Source organism: Magallana gigas, chromosome 3 (genome assembly GCF_963853765.1).
Source record: "Magallana gigas chromosome 3, xbMagGiga1.1, whole genome shotgun sequence".
NCBI classification, from domain to species: domain Eukaryota; kingdom Metazoa; phylum Mollusca; class Bivalvia; order Ostreida; family Ostreidae; genus Magallana; species Magallana gigas.
The window spans coordinates 9,128,162-9,151,588 of NC_088855.1; the positions used below are offsets into that span (position 1 = coordinate 9,128,162).

The 23,427-nt window shown below is 32.6% G+C and overlaps 2 protein-coding genes across 3 annotated transcripts; one reads left to right on the top strand and one right to left on the bottom strand.

Moving 5' to 3' along the window:
• Positions 1 to 4,489: 4,489 nt before the first annotated feature.
• LOC105329274 (toll-like receptor 4) lies at positions 4,490 to 7,028 on the top strand. Of its 2 annotated transcripts, none has more exons than XM_020067619.3 (2): positions 4,490 to 4,645; positions 4,828 to 7,028. In XM_020067619.3, the coding sequence occupies exon 2, from the start codon at positions 4,893 to 4,895 to the stop codon at positions 6,900 to 6,902; it is 2,010 nt and encodes a 669-aa protein (XP_019923178.3). In that variant the 5' UTR covers positions 4,490 to 4,645; positions 4,828 to 4,892; the 3' UTR covers positions 6,903 to 7,028. The 2 variants fall into 2 exon arrangements, with proteins under 2 accessions (XP_019923178.3, XP_065934462.1); XM_066078390.1 differs by having other exon boundaries at positions 4,491 to 4,640.
• A 9,085-nt stretch (positions 7,029 to 16,113) lies between these two features.
• Positions 16,114 to 18,031, bottom strand: LOC105329273 (SH3 and PX domain-containing protein 2A). Its single transcript, XM_011430465.4, has 3 exons — positions 17,641 to 18,031; positions 16,929 to 17,026; positions 16,114 to 16,627 (listed from the first exon to the last, which is right to left on the bottom strand). Exons 1-3 carry the CDS (start codon positions 17,876 to 17,878, stop codon positions 16,472 to 16,474), a joined length of 492 nt encoding a protein of 163 aa, XP_011428767.3. The 5' UTR covers positions 17,879 to 18,031; the 3' UTR covers positions 16,114 to 16,471.
• Between the last annotated feature and the right edge of the window lie 5,396 nt (positions 18,032 to 23,427).

A 23,427-nucleotide genomic window follows, 5' to 3' on the forward strand; every position in this document is an offset into this window, starting at 1 on the left:
GAAGAAATTTAGTGATAAAATTTCTTCCTTCGGAGAGAAATAGGTTTTTTTCCTTTATGGAATAAATGATATCAAGATTTAACAGCAATGATGTAACATATTGCTGGAATGTTTGTTTTATTGCCGACAATCTTTCTTCAATATCGATATTACGGCACAGTTGACAGGCATAATAGTCTTGTCGATGACAGCACAGGACAATATTGTCTCGTGTTGGTTGACCCATGTCAAATTGAAGTCCTGCTACACCTGAGACATCCAAATGCATCATCTTCATTACACTGAGCTCAATTTGGTATTCTGTTTTTTAAATGTTGGATAAGCGTTCTCAAAATATCAGTTGAAAAAAAAATATTCAGGGCGTTTAGAAAAGCATATTTTCTGGTAATATTATTTCACAAGAGAACCTTTTTGGAAGGAATTAGATTAGTGTTTTTTAAAATTATTTTTACAGGCATGCACGAAAATCCCAAAACTGTCTGATTATAATAGGCACGTTGACTGTTTTTCTAGCGGTATCAAATGGAGAAAAAATAATAATTTAAAAAAAAAGTAGTTTGCGCTCACCTTAGGACACCTTTTGTGTTCAAAAGAATCGATATTTTTTAATCTTTGATCCTTAAACTGTACCAAAGGAACTGCAGAAATCACTGCTTTGTACCATGATTTAGAGTACTGATTTTATTCAGAGGAAGTTTGACACATTATGTAACTTCATTTGGCTTTACAATGCAAATGTATAATTATATAATTTTCCATGTTCACTAAATTTGGTACAATTTATCCGCCATAGTAAACAGAATTGTTAAAATATGCAGGAACTGGGACTATGCTCACTGCCAGGTTCTTCTCTGACGTTTCTGTGGTGAGCCTTGACACGGTTTTATTGAACATGTTGTTTTTCTTTGAGTGTATTTACAGGTATCGTTCCTACCTGACCTCCTGATAAACTAGATGACTAGAAAAAACAAATAGCAAATCTATACTACAATATGATATTAAAATAATAGACTCGAATTTTTGGTCTTTAATACCGAGAAATCGGAAGAATAGTACTGTCTTTTGATATATATTTTAAACATACTTGAAGATTACCAATTTTTTTCTCAGTTAAGCTTCACTAATCAATATTCAACGAAAATTCCTCAAAAAATCCCGGAAATCACCTGGATTTTTTTCAGATTTTACAATATTGCGCTTGCGCAATACTTTCACGCTAACGGGATCTTTAGTTTATGTTTCCACAATATCACATCTGCATGAATAAAATCAGAAATGATAATACAAATACGGGTAAATTTTCGGACTTTTGCTATATATTCTGTTCATATATATAAATGATTTATCATGAGAGAAAATATACATTTAACTAAGTACTTACTTTTGTCTTCGTGATGACAAAAAATAATTTATTTGATTACATGCAAAAAAGTTACATTATATTTGTTAGGAAAGTGAAGATAAAATATGTTTAATCGTAAAAATGAATAATGTCATACGGACCCAGTTTTATAAAGAAAATACGTGTACGTTGGTGAAAAGGTGTTAAATTGTTCCATTCTGTGGATTAAAATTTTTAGTTGAAAGGTATTTGCAGTCTCAAAAAGGTTTGTTGTGATCAATTTGACTGTTATTTTCTGCTACATTACGGGTATAAGGGAGGTATTCTAACTGTGGTGAGGGCCTTTCCCGAGACACAGATTATTCAAACTAAGGAAAGTGTAGTGAAATTAATACCGTTTTTGTAGGCTTATAGCTTTGTTATGTAAATGTCAATAATAAGGTGTGTTGATGTACCTATTTCGTAAATGTCCGATATGCAATGTCAACCGTGCACGGGTCAAAGTCTAGTCGAAATTAAAAATGAAAAATTAATTATACAACTCTTTAATAGCACAGAGATATCTAAAGAGGGCATGTTGATATCAGCATGGTTTGATTTAAATATAAAAAAATAAAACTCCGAAAATGAGCAGAGCACAACGAGGCCAATACATTTGTTTTAATTTAATCAAGGAGTCCATTCAATTAAGGAAGCCCGCAATCGGTAGTCAACAAATTAAACATTAGATCTACTTTTAAAAAAAATTGACAATATGATTTTTTTACCTATTAAATATCATTAGGTAAAGAAAAAATCCTTAAGCCGATGGTTCGTTAAAAAAGAAAATATTGGAAACAAAATTAAATAGTGTTTACACTTTTACTGTCAATTGAATAATTTTTTTTCCTGCTAAAATATTTTAAAAAATAAAATCACATTATACATTTTACATAAATCACCGAGGTGAAACAGTCTGTAAATTCTCTAACGACTGATACTTAAAATAAGAATTCCTAATTACTTTCTTAACATAGGGTATATTGAGATGCGTATATAAACCGTGACATCGTATTTAACCAGTTTCTCTTTATCTGCTGTATCAATTAGATGTCCATCGTCTTCAACGTGTCTTCAATGACATTTCTGAGACAAATTATGTTTTCCCATCAGCTCTATAATTGTGCTAAAAGTGAGTAATGCAAACTTTAAGTACGTTTTACTTATTGCGTTTTGTATTTTATTTTCGTTGTTCCTTACGTTGGCTTTTACAGAAGAAAAACAATTACGTTGGGTGAAAGTTTTATTGAAGGGGTTGTCTTTCATTTTCGAAAAAAAATTCTTTTAAGAGCGAAAATGCTGGTAATATAGAATGACAAGAAAGAAGAAAATTATTGAAAGCAAGATTGGTATAAAACAGCAAACACATATTTCAATATTCCAATATCGGAGTATTGCTTCAATAAAGAGGTATTCAGCTGGTAAGAAAAACTGATAAATCCATAAATCCTCTAACAATTTTGATCATAACTCTGTATAAAAATCGACTAAGAATTATATACTGGTTAATGCGCGTATGTTAGACTTATTCTTTGTGTTTTCATGTTTGCATAGGATACATGATACATGAATTGTATATAAGAAAATTAAATACATTTTGCACTAACCATTACATTTTAGGTCACTAATTTGAAGCTATTAATTGAATTTGTAAAAGATGATAGGTTGCGTCAATCATTTTCTGCATTAATAGGTCCTAAGGAAAATCTTTTAAAAGAGCTGTATATAAACTTTTTTCCGAAACTAATTAAATTTAAGGGGATGTTCACAATTTTTTATTCTCTTTCAATTTGTGAACTGGAGTGCCATCGGAATGTGTTCTAAAAATTAAATTTCTTCGGTGCATTAAGGGCCTGTATTCGCTACATTGACATTAGAACGTTGACAATTTGATTTTCGTCGTAGTTTTAGTTCAGCAGAGTGAGTGTCACTATATATGTCACCCGTGAATGGGGAGCCGCAATCCTCTACTGCTGATGGACATTTATTGCGAACTGACTTGGTCTTACTACCCTCTAATGGAACGCACGTCCTCGTTGTTGCCAGCTAAGATATGAGGAGGGATAAAATGCTAAAACGATAAACCCATCAGTTCGTTTTCTCTTTCTATGTCTTACATCTATTGAATAATAATTTTGTTTTTCAATTTATTCCCTCTATTATAACTATGGAATTGAGTTACGTAACTCAAACAATAATTGATTCTTTAAGCCTTATTGACTTTTCTCTCTCTCCTACCGGTTCCCTTTCTACAATTCTTCGTATATACACGTATACATCAGTACGTATTTCTTCTACCGGGTAAACTTTTGTTTACAAATTGATTATTATCTGTTGAAATGCCACCATAATGTATCCCTACACTACAGTATCATTAATACAGGTTAGAGCATATATCAAGGTAGTGGATTTATTTCATGGGTAATATTCTGTGTGCTAGTTTCAAGAACATTTACAGATAATTGATATGCAAATCACAAGCTCCTTATCAAAATCCAAACCAAAACAATATGGAATGTCCCGGCAATATTCGTCACCTCGTAACACAAAACAAAGATCAATTTCTAGCTAACGACCGATTTCTCCTCCTCTCAAGGCTAACTGTGATTCCATAATACTTTGAATAATTCAATCGTGAATCGTGATCTGTCAGCAATAAAATCTTAATACAAAAAGAGACAAATGCATTCAAAATTCAAGAAAATGTACCTTAGATTAATAGCCTCGCCTTACAAAACAATTTGACTTGGGCGATGTAAGGCCTTTTAAAGGTTATCATATTTGAAGATAAGACTATTTTATACTTCTGTGATAAGCTAGTACCACAAAAGTTGTATTCACACTTCGTTTAAACAGGACAGGTTTATCACATACTGATATAATCCCCCTTGTGACACCATTCCGCCCTTATTTCGCTGGTCTTTTAATTCTACGATTTACGATAAAATTGGTGCCGGAATTCAGTTTAACATAAATCTGATGATTTGGCGGGAAAATAACAAACGATCAAATTGTAAATCTCCGAAATGTATTTTTCGTGTGTTACGACGGTATTAAAGATGCGTACTTCTAACACCATTACCGGATAAAGTCATTTAATCCCGATCCCAGCCCTCGGCCATACATCTCTACATAATTCTGCATCTATTGATTTCTCGTAATAAGCACCAAGTCGTTAAGTCAGAAACGACTCTTATTCACACTTTCTCCGGAGACCGGCTCGCAGTCTTGGGCACTTCTTTGAATTTCGTGTTCTGAAGTAAGGTACGTTTTCTTTTTTAGTTTATTTTCCATTCAAATATTTTACTTAAAAATAGTATTATTTCATTTAACTCACATGCATAAAATCTGATAGTGTTTATATTGTATTTTGCATATATTTATTGGTAATGTATGTATATTTTGGGGAAGCTTTAATTTCATATTGATCTATAACATTTTTGTAGCAATGTAAAGAAGAGCTTTGAATGTCAAAACAAATTGACAAACTCCATAAATACAAGCAATCGGGATGATGTTAGCCGCATACATGTACATCAATTTTCTATTGTTTTGCTGTATGAACAAAGTCGCGATGGCCCTTGAAACAGAGAAAACGTCATTGCGGGACAATATATTGGAAAAAATATATGTGACGGAATCCAGCGATTTGCATTCCATGATACTAAATACTTCGGCCAGGAAATATGAAACTCTGCGTGCGAGGAAAATATTTGATGCGTACATGCCCTCATACTGTACTTTGGACACACCTGAACGTTTGCCGCATCCCATTTCGGAGGCAAATGGCCTCGTCCTAATGGTCTCTTGTGACGTTGACGGATCCCATATCTGGTCTTTGGAGTTATTTCGGGCTATGGTCAATGACATGTTGAAGCTTACAGAAATAGATGTTGGACTCTCCCTGTCGTGCAGAGGAAATGGTACTGTCAACTTGCCATGGCCTATGAGAGCCAACAATTTGCGATATTTGGAAGTACAGGCTTGCTACATTGTGGACCATTACACAGAAGCGTACGAATATAAAATTGATGAGCTGCCAGACACGATTGAATCATTTCGAATGAAAGACTGTGTCATTATTAATGACATAAGCTATTTTGAATATCAATTAAAATCTAATGCTTTTCTTTTAACACGCGCATCTATATGCGGACCAGAAAATGCAAAACTCTTTGCGTATGTTAACATCACGGCCACGTTTTATGGATCGAAGTCCCTGGCTCTGAAGGAATTCCGTAATTTAGGAAAATTGTATACCAAGAACATTACAATTATGGCTGCTAACACTGTCAGCTGTCAATACAGGAACTTAGTGGTGTTCGATCAGAGTCAGACAAAAAACCACGGATCTACATACTTCCAAGACCTGATTGGTCATTCTTACCCAGTCCTTAAGGTTCTGAACTTTTCAAATACCGAGCTCTATAACATTCCTCCAAGTCTTCGTCACTGGCGTTTAAATTTCCCAAAGTTGAAAGTCTTAGATTTGAGCAACAACCACATAAGTGATTTAATAATTTTCATCGACCATGATCCTGATAGCTCCGACAAGGGCGTCATAAATTTACAGTATAACAACTTGACAAGCATATCAGATAATCAGCTAAAAAATTTCTTCGAAAAACACAGTTCCTTTTACATCGATGTGCAAAACAATCCTTTCTCGTGCGGATGTGAAATGCGTGATGTTAAACATTTCATTTTGAATAATACGAAAACTAAGCCAAGAAACTCTTCTGAATATTCTTATTTACGAGGATTAAAGTGTCAGAATCCTAAATCCGTGGCAGGGCGGGAACTGATAACGCTGTCAGATGCCGATATAGGATGTGGAAGTGAAATTCAAGTGTTACAGAGTGGCCCTATTATCATACTGTGTGTTCTAGTCTTTGTCCTTTTTGTATGCCTTGTCGTCATTATTCGATATAGAGTTGAAATAAAGATATTAGCTTTTACGCGATTTAACATTGTGTTTCCTTGCCAGCAGCAGGATAACTTGGACAACAAGAAATTTGACGCTTTTGTTGCCTACAGCCAACAGGATTCCGACTGGGTTCTGAAGAACCTGGTTTGGCAGCTAGAGACCAAGCTACAGAATCATGATCAAAGGTTCCATCTCTGTCTGCATCAGAGGGATTTTACGGTAGGCGCTCCAATAGCTGAGAACATTATAAATAGTATCGAACGTAGTCGACATACAATTCTTGTTATCTCCTCCAACTTTGTCAGAAGTGAATGGTGTTTGATGGAATTTAGAACAGCTTTCCATCAGAGTCTGATCGAAAAAAGACGACACATGATAATCATTGTGATGGGAGACTTGCCCCACGGGGAGTTGGACACTGACATTAAGAGGTGTCTTAAGACGCTGACGTATTTAGAAACCCATGACAGGTTATTCTGGGACAAACTTGTGTATGCGTTATCTGATAAACAAAGACTGCGGCGCCGCGGCAGAAATCATTCTAGACTGGCCTTGTCTCATCAGTCTCATTATCTGTCCTCTCCAAAATATTGAATTGAACTTTTAAGAAAAGACATTTGTTCGAGGAATGTATTCAAATATTTTAATCATGTTTAAAATGTTCATTTAATTTCTATTCGAATGACACATATTTCTGTTCTTTTTCTCAGTTATTGACTGTAATTGATATTCATATAATTTTTGTAATAAAAGTAATTTCAGATCACCTGCATATTTCTGTTGGTTTTTTCCCTATAATTATAAAAATCACCGACTGAAATCTTTGAACATTTTTAATCAATTCGAAAAATTGGTTCAAGTCGGGATTACATAGTTTACCCAGTTCCATTATTACTTTGTGTATATTGAAAATACCCTACGGAAGAAAACTTGAACAATGAATTAAGTATACAGAATTATTTAATGATGGCTTTTAAGAAGTCCGTTATATCTTTTTTATCTCATGAATATTAAAATCATTTTATCTTAGAAACCACGTGATCAGCAGTTCTTTGACGTGGTGGACCTTGTAGAGTACTTTATTTAGTATCTTTTAAATCGATATTATTTGTTGCGTTTCCACAGAGGTCTGAACTACAAGCTTTGAAGGAGTTGCTTTCCATAATAGACAAAAAATTTCAAGTGCACCTTCGAGAGAAAATTATTTTGAGTCCATTCTTTATAGTTGGATCACAAACGTAATAAACTTGATGATCAAGGTGACAAAGGTTTAGTAAATAAAAAAGTGTCGATGGCAAATTGAATTCTTCAATGTGACAATAGTAACAATCGGGATTCTCGTGGGTTTTTTTTCGATTAAGTTTATAAGCGATTAAATAATAAACAGGAGCAAAAGGACATCTTCATAACGAACAGAGTGCAAAATCAAAAGTCCAAATGAAAAACACAAAACAGGAGCAGAGCGGACCTCTCAAAAATTAGATGTAGGATCATGTGCCCTGGAGGAGTGAGCATCCTCTGCCCTGTGCTCTTTGTCGTTATCTAAAAAAGATAAGGAATGAAGATGTAAATGTATACTTCCCCAGTTGTCATAATTCCCGCTGTTAGGAACATAACGAAACAAACATTTTACAAGAATGATTTATGTTTCTTTAAAAAGACCTTCTTTAGGATTAATCGGCTTGGCTTATTTGACCTGTGTTTGATCATCAAAAAGGAATACAAATCTGTTTTTATTTAAATTCAATATAAGAATCAAAACTTGGTTAATCTTTCAAAAAAGGCGATACATATAATTTAATGTTAAATGTTTAAAACAAAGATTAATTAAGAACAATGTTCTTATGACTTGTTATTATCAAATTATACAGTCATGAAGTCATCTTTTTTTTTAAATTTAGAATTTAATGTAATGCATGCGACCTGTGCACATTTAAAATATTAATATCATGGCAAAACATAAACATCTTTGAGTTTTGATTTAGTGACATATTGGTATGTATGTCAAACCTTGCTTCTCATTTTCATTTTGGTAAAGGTATTGTCAGACAATTAGATCAGTATGGCATATCGCTAACTCCCACGCTTCATGCCAGACATTTTATTGCATTTCGTACTGCTGTTTGTTCCTGTTACTTGTACATGTAATGAACAAAAAAGGTCAATCTTATAGCAATTTTTTTTATGGAAACGATCTTCAAACGTTTGTCTTTTTTTATGATTATGGACAATAATATGTTCTAATATTATTTTTAAACAGTGAATGCATTTCTCTCGATGACGTGCGAATAGAATTAAAGCAACCGACAGATTCAATAAAAATTCATGTTCAATTACAAATCCCAGGTGAATCTTTTGATTGCCCAATAACTTGGTCGTATAGTAACATGATCTGGAACAATGCCGTCATAGCAGCCCAGAACCGTGTTTGTTGGATATTGTTGATAGTCTAAGTTCCTCAGGGAACAACAGGCTTTTGTAAGTCAGTCATAGTATCAAATAGTTTGAAGACTAGCTTTTCTTGTAAGCCTTATTTACTGTAAACGTATTACATTTGGCTGTGTATTCTGTTTAGCGTTTTCGGCGGAAAACGCCATCCGCTAAATCGAGTATACCACAAAATATATAAGTAGATAAATAGGTACAATAAAAAATGCGCTAAAACAAATCCACGCTAACATGTTAAAAAATCATATTCCGCCAAATATCGTACACGCTCAATATAATACGTTTACAGTATATGATTTTTTTTTAATGATGTATACTTCACCCAATGCGACATGAGGCGTGTGCTTCACTTTCAGATTGCTTTATTTCTGAAAGAAAATTTGAATACGAGTTTTCTTTCCTTCATATATTGCCTAAATAACACATGCACTGAAAGATGCACCGTTTCCTGCATATCACATTATGGCCGCCATATTGATTTTATTATTTGGTGGTTATGAAATCTTGGTTTTCTTTTTTTGTTATATACTCAACTAAAAGCATTTTCCTTCTTCATCTGAGAAATTCATTTCAGTTTTATTTAAATAAAAGATTTTCAACTTTGCATGCATCAACGTCTTGGAGGTCAAGGTCTTTACAACACTGTAACATTGTTCTCTCAAGCTTTAGTTTATGATTTGGTCTGAAACGTGTGGCTATTTAAAAAAAACGTGCTCACATAGTTAAAAGTCCATCCTTCAATCATATTTAGGTGGGGGTCAAAGTTATTATGGCAATTAAACTGTCTTCAAGTAAAAAAAAAAAAAAAAAAAGAAGACAATTTGCCATTTCCGGTATCCATTTGCAACCTTTCAAATATTGGTGTTGACACGCTATCCGGATTATTTTAAAGGAGATAATTTTCATTCTCATTTCACGCCAGTCTGTTAAACATTGTCAGTGCATTAGAGATTTCGATTTTTTAACATTCGAGGATATAACAATTTATCGTTGATGATATACACGCGCAACACTTCTATAATTAACCAAAAGTAATACTGAATACTTTGCATCATTCTTTCAAATGTAACCGTTACATTTCTCTCTTGAGGGTTGCGTGCTGTGTACTTAAAATCTACACACAAGTTGTTCATTCTCAATAGAGTTTAATCATAAGCTTTTAGATATGTCGATATTTGTTCGACACCAGTAAATTAATATTTGGTCATAGTTGCGCTAAATATTGATAGTTTTTGCCTGATTAAATATATGGTGTTTTTGTTGGAGTGGAGACTATAGTCTTTGAATGAAACAAGAAAAATCCGTTCAATTTTGTTTTTATCTTGACTGCAAGGATTGCACCGTCATGAAACGCGAGTGCATCTTAACAGTTCAATTGAAATCGAATGTCGTAGACCAGAATAATGTTGACTGAAATCAAAATGTGTCTTATCTACATGTTATTGTTGGCCATCACCAGGCAGACTTATTGTTCTATCCAGATTCTTTTATAACACACTTGGTGAGGACGTCAGGCGTTATGACTCGATGCGCCATTGATGTTAAGAGATATCGGCCGTTTTTTGACGATTTTATTCTCTTTCTTGATGACGTTGATAAGTCTATAAATCGACAAATTGGTCTAAAAAGGATGTGAGCAGAGAACAGAACAATTAATGTGACTTGACCGATTAGATATTCAAGCTTGACTCAATATTCGATGGAATTCTGAACCGAAAAGAATGTTGGAGAGCAATATCTGTGTCCGCTCTAGCATGATCCACAGAGAAAGTGAGAAAAAGAAAGAAAAACAAACCAGGCGATTCAAAGAATTGACCGAATTTATAAAAATTTCCATTACTACAAATTTTCAGTTCAAGAAGAGTCTTCCATTGAAAAAAATCATTGACAAGTATACTAGACATTCACAGTTATCAATTTCGTATCCAGGATTCCAGGGGTTTTACACTGAAACTTGCACATAGATATGCATACATATTTATGATGCACTTAGTTATTTATCTACTGATGCATGTAGGAGGAATCTGATATCTACTAACTTTTTTTCATATTGACTTGTTACAAATCACAAAAAGAGTGTTCATAGTTTGCTAATGTTATAAAAAATGAGGTCGGATTTGGTTAAAAAAAAAGCTATAAAATTTCATTTCACAAACGCTGATTCATACTTCATGGCTTGTATATGCATACATGTAGATCTAGAATTTCAAGAGAGTAAGTAAATGACAGAAATATATAATTATATTTTACCATTGTTTGTCCCTTGACACTGAATAAAATCATGTAGTTTCATAGATACGCATATCATGGCAGGACATCCAACGGATAAAGGGCACACTTAATTGGGTCTTTGTGGAAATGTGATTTATACACTTCTAGCTGATTCGAATGTCATTTGGTATGATAATTTTGATTGTTCTACGTTTTAAATACGTATAAAAATATCATTTTACTTGGAGATGACTTGGTTCATCGATTTCTTCAAGAATGCTTGTTTAATTCTTCCGAGGAAGAAGTGTATGAAGAAGATCTTGAAGTTATAAAAGTGAGTGATTTGTTTGATAATTTTATTTTGAAAAACGTGTATGGAAAAAACCCCAAAACAAAACAAGAGAATATTTCCAAAATCGCAATTGAAAACTAGTACAACATATGCAGGTGTCACAACAGTATTAAATTTTACTATATATTCTAACCAAAAATGCGCAACTTTAGATACAGATTAAAAACTCAAAACGAACTTCTGAGAAAAATCCTCTTGACGTCTTTTTAAACAACAATTCATTTACAATTTTCTAGCAAAATACACACGTGCGTCCAGCAAGGCGTGAGACTTTACCTCGAAGTTACACATGTGCTTGAAAATCAAGACCGGGCCTTTTAACCCCCCTCCGGAAACAACACGCACCAAAAATTCAAATGACATCGCATTATTACAAAACTGGGATAGTTAGACCTCTTACACATTGTTTTTCAGCTCATAAAAAATCAGCTCCTGTCGCGTGCGGAAACGCCCCAAATTCAAAAGGGAATTCGGGAATTATTTTGCCTTAGCCATGTTTTGAACCTTAAGTGAAATACTGTTATGACACCAGTATAGGGTGCACATTAACATCATCTCTCATCTCTGAAGCAATCATCGGCGGATCAGCAGTGTCGATGACTGGTGATCGATGATTGCCAACAAGCGAATGAAGCATAAATAAAACTATGCAATACCGACCTCTTTCATCGAAGAAATATAATCAAACTTTGCTGATTTTTTACTCTCTCCCTCTCTCTCTTTCTCTGGAAAATTAATATCGTTCTCGGTGACTACATTAAGTTATCGCATATACTGCTAGCTAATGGTTAAATTAATATTGCTAGGGAAAATAGAAAAGGAAACTCGCAATGCAACTGAGAAGAATATCAATTATGTACAAGTATTGCATACATGTTGATGGTACGATTCTGTTATATTAGAAGTCTGAAATCAAAGATTTCTAATAAGTTTAAGGATGTTGGATGGTCAACAATTTACCCATCCAATCTACCTTAATGTTATTCTAACTTAAACTAGAAGATGTTCTCATATATCTCTAAGAGCTCTTCATCTCGAGTAGATTAAAATCAATAGTCTGTTTTGAACATATTTAATTGAGATAAACTCAAAAGGATTAGTTTTTGCAACTTACTGGATCTTCTCATTAAAAGTAACAATAACTGGCATGCATATAAAATCAAAATACATACATGTACTTATATACACATTTAAACAAAGACAAATTACTTGAATCTCGAAGATTCGTCAATAAATTTGTGCACAGAAGCAAAGAAGATATTGTAAGGATGTAAAGATAGGTTATCGTTACCATATAAATGTAAACTCGTATCAATATTGAATAAATCAAGCATAAACAATTTGTCAAACAAGTTGTTTCTAGCTCTAGAATAATTTTTACAAGAAAAAAAGAAATGATACACGCCTTCTGTTTTAAATATTACGGTTATATATAAATCATATATCTTAATTTAATACACAGTTGTGTCTCAGCTTGGTGTGAATTATGTTGGTACACCGTTTACTAAATTAAATATACTTAATGGGTTTCGTAACTTAAGGCATATATTTACGGAACAAATTGATAGAGTTGGCTGTTTAAAAATAGTCATGAGAACCCAGTGCTCTTAACTGTGGTTTTTATAGATAAAGTTTTAAATTCTATTATAATCTTATATAAAACTTTAATGTGACAATTCCTACATTGTATGTTTCAACACAATGCTATAACCAATTGTGTTCTATTGAAATTTTGACAATCTTATCCCTGTAACTGATGTAACAAACAATAACAAAACCAACCAGTATACTGAGTATATACTTCTCTGAACATCTTCAACTTGTTTATCAAAATTCATATGTACATGTATCATTAAACTTATGACCAGAAAATATTGTACAACTGACCCCCCCCCCCCCCCAAAAAAAGGAATTAATTATATAATATAACGAAGACACGCGTGTGTTCTCACGAGTACATGTATCCATTAGAATTGTTGGCTTTAGCAGATATACACATGTAAACATCTATTGTGATCACGTGTATATATTCAACGAATTAAAAAAATTGAACCAATAGTTATACTAGTATTGGTAACCAAAACAAATTCGTATGTGTTGCTTTAACAAAAACACCTTTATTCTATCTAATGTTTATAACCATGCTTAGAATTTTCTCCATTTTCATGATTCACACATTTGAACGATTTGCGTATACAACTATAATTGAAATTGTATTTTTTTTTCAAAGCTAGAGGAGCTAGAGGACATTTCATATATTAAATCAAATGATTAAATATATACATGTAAATGGAACGATTGACCACTTTCCTTATTTCAACATGTACGAATGCAAGTAATATTTTATTTTAAAAAGAACAACCTCGTAATGCCAATTAAAAATGGTATAATTGTATACGTATTTTCGAGAGTATGACACATGCAGTATATATATGTTAGATATCCTACAAAAATATGATATACATGTACGTTAATTTAAGACCTTGAACTATTGTCTCTCAACTAACGTTGACAAAAATGACATAACGATATAAATGTACTAGTAAACATGCGCAACCCACGTACCCTTTCTGAAAGGTCACCGTGTTGAAATGGTGTGGAAATACCTGTCAAAATTTATTTACTACAGTTGTATATTCATGATAATTTTACAAATGTACTCAGTCTAATTTGTGTCAAAGTACTTAAACGACCCAAATTGTATCTCTCCAAAATTGGGTTAAATCAATGAATTTAATTGAGTGTTTTCTGAATACGATAAGATAATAAGACGATTTTATTCCAATTATTGGCCCAGGAGGCACACAAACTAACAAAGATTATAACAATATAGGCAAATAATGAATATTGATAATTCATTAATATATAAAATATTTTTTTTTACAAATTGCACTATTGTAATCTTATGGCAGTATGCCTTTGTTTAAAGCTTTGATTTGATAAACTCAAAGTCTGTTTTCCCTCTACTTTGTGATTATTTTGTCTTCGTTGCTAATTAACTATTTTTGGGAGTATAGCAAATTTTCCCACTATTTCGCTTACACCCGTGTTTGAACGGAAAGTACTACTAGAAGTCAACTGATATTCTGAACCGTGATAACTTCCAGCAAAATGCAATGAATGTAAGTGTGAATAGAGTATAAAGTTATTGAAGAGATCTGTGTATATTGGGCGTGCTCATACTCATAATATAACAAGAGGATTAAGGGTGAAATTACAGCCGAATAGATACATGCAATTGAAACTTTCTTATCATAATTTTTAAATAGTAAAAAGAAGAAAAAACTACTTGGTGGAATCGATCCAGCGACCACAAAATCAAAAAGACACGCGGCATCACTGTCACGTGTATAATAATTTCAAATGATGATTTTTAAAACAAATATAGGTGGTTATATATATGGTTGTAAGAGAAATGTCACTGACGGAAATATTTGCCTTATTTTAGTACGAAGACCACGTTAAACCAAAATTATTTCGATATAAACGTGTACTACAAATCCTGTAGAACATAATTTGAATCGAATTTTTCATAGTTTAAGAAGTTCAAATATTCAAATATCCAATTTTGTATTGCATACTGACTATTTTCCTATATATCCCTAACAAAACCTGAAGATTTTAATGATGTTGTGTAAGATAATTAAGACTCTTTTTTAACATGGCAATTGTGTAATTTGTGTTTCCGTGAATAAACATTGTATTTTAATTGAGTATTAAATATTACATAAAAAAATGTCGGATATTTGCAAAATTGCTATTTTGTTGGCGAAATATTATGCGCTACACCTCTTTGAATAATGAATATAACCCCACCCAATCCAACTCAACAAAGAAATCAGAGAAAATAAAAGAAAACCCCTTTAAATAAGACCCACAAGACTAAAAGAGTTTAAGTCTGAAGACAAAACAAAGTTAAGAAACCGCAACCGTACATTTTACAACCAATGTGTTTCCAACTGCACTTTCCCCATAATGAGGCTGTACTTACCCTGGCGAACCAATGTATATTTTATGAGTTGTTTGTTTCACCCTTAGATCTAGAGAAAAAATATCTAATTGTACCATTGCTCTATACAAATATAGTAAAAACTGACTAGATTTCACTTATTGTTTTTCCCAATGGTCTTCCCTAAAATCATATTTTTTAGTTAGAGCCCATGCACATGGTGCATTTAATTATTTTGTAGGCGTATAGTAATAGTTTACATGACTTGCAATTTTTTTTAAATTTATTTCGTACCTGTATTCCATACATGAACTTAAAAGGGCCCACTTCATATGATATTAAAACTAATGTACTAATTAAGTGTGCTCTCTGACAGATCTAGACAACTGATATAAAAATTCATATTTGGCAAGCTCATCTTTGATATAATTATGCAATGGTTTGTTCATAAAATTGAAATTTCTTGAGTCTACTTTCTCTCATGTGTCGGAAATATTTAACCGAAATTTCTAGTACATTTGTACGTTCATAAATAGCCACTCGACTTGAGCATACTCTTAGAAGTGTATACATGAATATTGATAATTTTGAAGAAAGTGTAAGCACTATAGATGATCACTTCTCTCTCTCTCTCTCTCTCTCTCTCTCTCTCTCTCTCTCTCTCTCTCTCTCTCTCTCTCTCTCTCTCTCTCTCTCTGACGAAACTGACTATAATATTTTCCTAATAAATAACTTTCCATTTATAAAAAGTTTACTGGACGTATATTCAAAAATAAACCCAAAAATATGCAGACCTAAAGGTCGTCGTCTACGTCGATTTTACTTCTTTTTCAAATTTAAGTCAATTTTAACAAAGTGGTGATTTTATTTGTGTCAAATATGAAAAACAAACATCGGCATAATAATTAATGATTGAAAAAGCATTACATGTATAGACAAATCTTATATATAACAATCAAGTAAATACAATGTTCAGTGAGACGTATAGTGTATAGCCCTCCAATCCGAATGTGTATGATTTATCAGACATTGCACTATCGAATTCATATAAGATATATTGTAGAATATCCAATACAAACAGAAATCATTGATGGGAGATCGAATACTGCAACGTTTGACATTTTATCAATATGCAACCGGTATATTTGCCTCCAAACAATCTATATTTTTATTAGGTGAAAAGAACCCCTGCGTCTTTATGATTCATTTGCTTTTCATCCATTTCCGGTCGAAGATTTTCTCGGCGAACGGGTCGTCTGTATCTGAATCGTTACAAGCGCCATCTGGCGGCGATCTGTAAGGGACCGGATCTGACGGCTGTGGCTCAAAAAAGTCTACAACGGTTGGGAGCTTCCTCAGCTAAGTGTACAAAAGTAACGATTCATTAAAAATGTTGTAAAGGTTTCAAAATTACTATAATTAAGGAACTCGGATGGATGCAAGCTTGGGTTGTGCTGATAACATTTGTTTCAAAAATATTTCTCTAAGTTGTCGGTTTTTTGTAAAAAAAAAAAAAAAAAAAAAAAAAAAAAAAGGGGGGGGGCTTTGCAAGATGAATGTGCAATATTAACTCCTTTTAATAATAGATATAAAACATGGAAAACATTTTGGGTTTTTTTTAAAGAAAGTGGTATATATACGTTGTGTATTATACATGTACCTTTGGGTCTCCGCTTAATATTACAGAAACAAACTTCTGTAGTTCCTCCTCCCGTTCCTCGGCTAATTTCCGGTCGTAACGGCGAAAAATTCTGTAGCCTAAACAAACGAAATAATCAGACTGCATTGTTACAAGAAAATATACATGAAATATACAGGTGCACGTTAACGCTTAAACATAGAGATTATTTTTTTTTATCATTTTGGAGAATTCGCAAACATTCTAATCCATTCTCTAATTTAAACAAAACAACTATTTTTGATAAACAGACTGTAAAACAATATGTGCTTTCTCTATGCTAGATAATATTAATCTAAAATGTTTTAGTGCACCAACTTTCATAGTGTATTTTGTAGAATGATCATTGACTTTAAGTTTATAATTAGATCCAACATAACAATATCGTAATTTACAACATTCAGAGGAGTATGGAATGTCTGTAAGTTCTGTAGCAAAATCAGTTGACATCCAATCTTTAAGATCGATATACAAGCAATTTTATCTCCTATCGGATTTACTTTCATTATAAAAGTACGGAAAAGGGTTGACTATGGAATGATTATATTATTCATGTACATCTTATACGCGTGTGTAGTTTTCTGTAATCAATAATCTACAAGTTAGTTCAGTACTAAAACTTTTATTTAATAAATCAGTCTCATTTGTTCTAAAACGAGATAATCATTCAAGTGTAAAACAGAGTTATGTTTACCTTGAAGTATCGGTATGTTGACATTACATTTCTCACGCTTGGCTGCATTCACCAATTTCGTCCGGAAGTTTATAAAATCTTTATAAGTCCTTTTTACAGTTAAAGATCGATTATCGGACCACGTGACATCGACGATAAAAAGGTACTCTTTCCCAGCAGGCCCTGCGACTTCAACAAACCCGGAGAGGACAAGGGAGGTCACGTACAGATTACTGCACGTAGTGAAATTCTCCTCCATAACACACTACATGTAGACATATTCCGACAGGTAGAGCCAGTATTACCTACATCGACTCTGATGAATGACAATAGAGTTTTCTATAGATGTGCGTTACGCAGTAAAGTTCAAGTATATACACGAGACATATCAACACTAGAAAGGGGAGAGTTCAAAGTCGAATCATTTATGGCTACACGTATGTGTAACGTGTGTAAAAAATTGTTGTGCATGCAATAAATATCAACATAAAATATTGACAAAGAAACCTAAAAACTCATAATCATTTAAATATAAAGTTACAGTGACAGTTTGCTATTTTCCTTTACAATATCGTAATAATAAATATTCGCCAAGATTAACACTTCCTCCTTGACCTTTTTTTTAAAATTTCCCACAAATGTTTGCAAAAATTTAAGAAACACTGATTGAGATAAAACAAAAAAAAATCAATATGAAATGCCCCCTTTTTCCAAAAAAGATTAAAATGTCTTCTAAGACGTTGGTGGTTCATCAGGGTATGAAGGTGAAGAGATCGCATGGAAATCATGTTAATAACACACATGAGAACTGTTTATATATTCATTCGGTTTTGTCAGTAGCTGTATGGAGACATTCAGATTAAATAGTGTTTTTAATAAGTATATATTAGAATAAATAAAAGTGGAGAAAGTATTCAGTAAATGTAAATACATGTATAAAACTATCAAAGTACTGAGAGTACTGAAAGACGGGGTCTTGAAAGTTTGAATTTGTAATTGTCCTGGATTTCCTCGAATATACTTCCAAAATTTATGAGTTTGAATTAGATGTTACAATCTATGTTAATTCGGCTTTTTTGCAATTGTCTGATACTTTGTCTAATTTTACTCAATCCCGGTGTAACGAAGAATTTTGACCCGGGTTGAAAATTGACCCAGGGGTCATTTTTCCACGTTGAATATTGAGACCAACGGTGTTGAATAAAGACCCTAATCTGTTGAAAATTGACCCGCATCGTGGAGTTTTTATCATGAAACCGGTTCAAAATTCAACAGCAAAGAAGCACAAATTAACGAATCAATATTTTGATATGAGTTTGTTTAATTAAAAATTATCAAATTTTAAATATTTATTCTTTAGATTTACATGTATACATGTTTCAAAGGGGAAGGGGGGGGGGGGGGTTAAAAATGAGACTTAAATGATTATTTTTTGAATTTACATATTATCCCTTTAAATATGTAATAACTAAAGTAGTTATTACATATTTAAAGGGATAATATGTAAATTCAAAAAATAATCATTTAAGTCTCATTTTTAACCCCATTCATAATAAAATTTCCGCGTAAAATTTCTCTTTTGTGTGATATCTATATACTTTTTAAAAAATATGTTTTTAAGAATATTTTTATACATGGTTACACGTTTAACTATTCAATTCAGTAAAACTCTTTTTTAAAATTCGCTGGAGAAGTGTACAAATATAAATAATTTTTAAAAATCACTATACGTCATATTGTTTAATTTTGGTTTTACGTTCTCCCAGTAAATTGTTCATTGTAAATTTTCTGGGTGGGTGTAAATACAAAATTTACAGTATGTCCTATTGAGATTGTTTTGTTTGCACCCACTCTGTTAAAACTGTAACTATCTGAATTTTGTATTCACACCATGCATCCAGCCAATAACAGTTTACAAAATGATGATATGCTAACATGTACTCTTTCATGAACATGCTGTAGTAACTATATCTTGAAAGCCGATACTTTTTTAGTGTTTTATTTGTTCCTTTAGGATAACTTTTAATGTAACTAAATATCATCAAATCGCTAATTTTTCTTGGCATAAACAATTCTGCTTCATGGAATCTGTAGCTAGTTAGCAACCTAATTTTTGTACAGGATGACAATAAAATAATTTTGCTTTAATAGTTTCTAAATTGCTTTGATCTCAAAAAATTAACATAAATTTACTAACAGTAATTGTTTTCGACAATAAATTGGTAAATTACATTTTTTGAATAGAAATGTGTAGTAGAATTAAGATCATACAGCAGCGTTGGAGTATATGATTTGACTTCCTATCACAGTAACCTAACGTGTTTTATTGAACGGAATGTTCAAATTAATTATTGAATGGATTGGATAACAGTCATATCCTTTGTAACCCTTTCAAGCATACGAAGTCAAGAAAAAATTATCTATGGTCATAAGAATATCGTATTACAAGTTTACAAAAACGTCTGGGGGCCCATATATAAATATAAACATGGGAAACAATCTTATCTTTATGAAAAATCAGAACTACCATAAAGTATATACATGTAGTTCATATAAAAAGGTACAGTCACGTCAATAAGTTGTTTAAAAAGTTCGTCTCTTTGTGAAGTCTATCTTGGCCATCCAGGGAAAACAATAACATTTCCTTCAGATTTAGACCAACGGTATAAACATCGACTCTCATTAGTTAAAAAAATCCTTAAATAAATAAGCTTTACTTGCTTTATTCCGTAATTGACGCAAACAAATATTCACTATTGCCTTAACTGAAATGTTTGTAAGCTCTAGGTATATTATGTTGTTTAAGTTTTGACTTAAAGAAAGATAAAGTTGATGACATTTTCTTTTTTGCATGAAGATTATCCCATAATTTACCTTGCCTGTGTTTCTAATTTATAGTTAAACAATAGGAAAACTCAAAATAATAGAAATAAATTGCAGACATTTTGATGGTGCTTCAATAAAGTTAATCTGACGAGTTTATGAACAAATATTGTTAAGTCGTAAAAAAAAATTTAAAACGTGTAAATATGTATATGCTGTGTATATATGTATACTACAGTATATACAAAAAGGGATAAAAATATGACAACCATTCAATCATTATTTTGTCAGGGATATATTCTGACTTCTTCAATTAAGCATATTAGGTGTCTGACATTATATCCTTTTGTCTTTATACCCTTTACCCCCCCCCCCCCCCCCCCTAAAAAAGTATAGAAGTTAGATATTTTCAATTATAAGAAAAATATACAACGTCAGGTGCCTGTCGAATAGAGCTCTGTTAAATTGCCTGAAAAGTGACGATAACGGGCAATACATTTATTAGATATGTTTATCAGAGATTATGAGTTTAAAGTTTAAACTTTAAATTCTGTCACACAAGGGAATGAAAACACATTCTATGTCAAAAAGTATTCTAGCCCTACTCGCATGTTCCATTCCGAAGCAAACGGTCATCTTCTTAGCTTTATTTACATAGCTTGTAATAATAAATGGATATCATATTTTCAGTCTCAAAATTAAATGATTTATCGGGCATATCAACCTAAAAGAAATTAGCCACGTCTGCATATGTATAAGACAGTATGAACATTTTTAAACTGAAACTTTCAAATATGTGCATGATTGTACATTTAAACCATGTAGAGTATGTACGTTCTAGTTCAGACCAAAACTCTGAGGTTGGGGTCAATTCTCAACAGGATCAATTTTCAACGTGTCGAGGTCATCAGAGTTTAGAAAAATCGTTCTCACGCCGTTGAAAAATGACCCCGGGTATAAATTTCACGATTTTGGTCTCAATTTTCAACGTTGAAAAATGACCCCCGGGTCAATATTCAACGTCGAAAAATGACCCCCGGGTCAATTTTCAACCCGGGTCAATATTCTTCGTTACACCGGCCTTCGTTATTGTAGAAAATTGACACAACGTACGGTATATTATGTAAAATAAGACCCCAAGGAAAAATTTCAAAAATTACTACTAACCGGGGAAATCAAACAACCATATCAAAGTAGATAATTTTAATCATTAGATTTATTCAATTTTGTGATCCAAGGGAAAATCCACAAGTCGGACGGTATCCGTAATAAAAGTTTTATGAAAACCCCGAAAACTCTAAAATGCTGAATTAACAAACAAAGTGAACAGTTGTATACTGATAACAAACACAGGCACCTGACGTTAGAAATATTTTTTTACAATAAGATTCCAAGAACTTTGACAATGAAAAGATTTGTCACGGTCGGCATTTTGATTTTTAAGACCGACTTATCTGACACGATTTTCTTCATTTGCGATTCATGCAAAATTAATAGGTAAAAATAAATCCGTTCGCCACTTACTACTTTTTGTGTAAACTCGTGCATCACCTACACGAATTACGATACAACATTTCCTTTCATTAAAAATCATACTCCGAAAATCAGAGACATAAATAACAGAGATTGTCAACCCCGCCATTAGCGTGTAAATGTTACGGGACCAACCTTACTTTGAGATCTACAAGTGCAACAGCAATCTTGTATAAGTCATTAAATTTGAACCTGATAGTGAACATGAACCTGTAAATATTTAAAGCATGTTTTATTTATGAAATATTTACAAAAACTCTGTATTTAGTTTTTAAATTACTTTTTTAAAACTTATTGACTTTTCACAAAGTAATGGTAATGCATTACTTTACTCATGTAATGGTAATGTAATGCATTAATTCAAGAAAATCAGTAATGGTAATGGTAATTTAATGCCCTAATTCATGAAGTAATGGTAATGTAATACATTATTTTACAATGTAATTCACCCCAAGCCGGATTCCAACTAAGCCGGAAAACATGAACATTTTAAAATATTTAACTTGGTTCTTCAATCGACAATATTGTATATATTATATGATGTATAAGTCTTCCAAAATGTATAATCAATTATATATATAGATTATGCTAACAATGCATTGTTTAAAATTTAAATTCAGTTTAATCAACTAAAAAGACAACGAACGAGAAGGCCAATTCAGACCTGTTTTTTATTTTCTTTGTACAAAATTCCTTTAAAGACGAACAGCAGTCATACCGCAAGTAGACTGGAAGACAATGAAACACCTATTTAATTTGTAAAACATCTGTGCATAACCCGTCCCGATTTTAACTTCGGCTTGCGCATGAATCGAAGTTTGATAGTATTCAGGTGAAAGATTGTCAAAATAAAATTCACAATTTTTCAAAAATGGCACACTGCGTTTGGGAACTTTAATTTCGATTCCACCATCAACCTCTTCTGTTGATTAATGAGCTCGTACACCAACTGAATCGTCAACGGCGCTGTGCATTCAGTTACGTAACTCATCATCCACAAATGAACCCGAGCAAGAATATTTTGATCAATAAAACTATTTGTATATTTTCTAAATAGAACTTTGTTTATACAAAAAGGACTTAAAAAGATTTAATGCGTGTTTTTATGATACATATTTACTGAAATGCATGAAAACTTTCTGCACTATTTTCTTACGCGTAGACTCAATTCATGTGTTCTACGCGTGCCTTCCAGTTTCAGAAAACCAATAGACGGGGTCACGTGACCCCGTCTAATAATACAGAGGAGTCTGGATTAACCATGTACGAAAGAGGAAAAAGGTGAGGGAGAATTCATAACGGTAACCATTATATTCCTGAATGAAGCGCGTGCGTAACAGGTTATGAAAAAAATCTCCAGGATTTACTATAATCTGTCTTCCACCACTTTTTCCTTGATATTTCGATAATCATATTAAATACCTTTGTGCTCAAACTACGCTCATCCACTAA

Bases quoted from the DNA above. Each gene is read 5' to 3' on its own strand.
- LOC105329274 (XM_020067619.3), top strand. From the start codon at position 4,893: ATGATGTTAGCCGCATACATGTACATCAATTTTCTATTGTTTTGCTGT.
- LOC105329273 (XM_011430465.4), bottom strand. From the start codon at position 17,878: ATGGAGGAGAATTTCACTACGTGCAGTAATCTGTACGTGACCTCCCTT. The intron at 17,027-17,640 runs GTAAACATAACT...TCGTTTGTTTAG, and splicing joins CAACATACCGATACTTCAAG to GCTACAGAATTTTTCGCCGT. The intron at 16,628-16,928 runs GTACATGTATAA...TTGTACACTTAG, and splicing joins TATTAAGCGGAGACCCAAAG to CTGAGGAAGCTCCCAACCGT.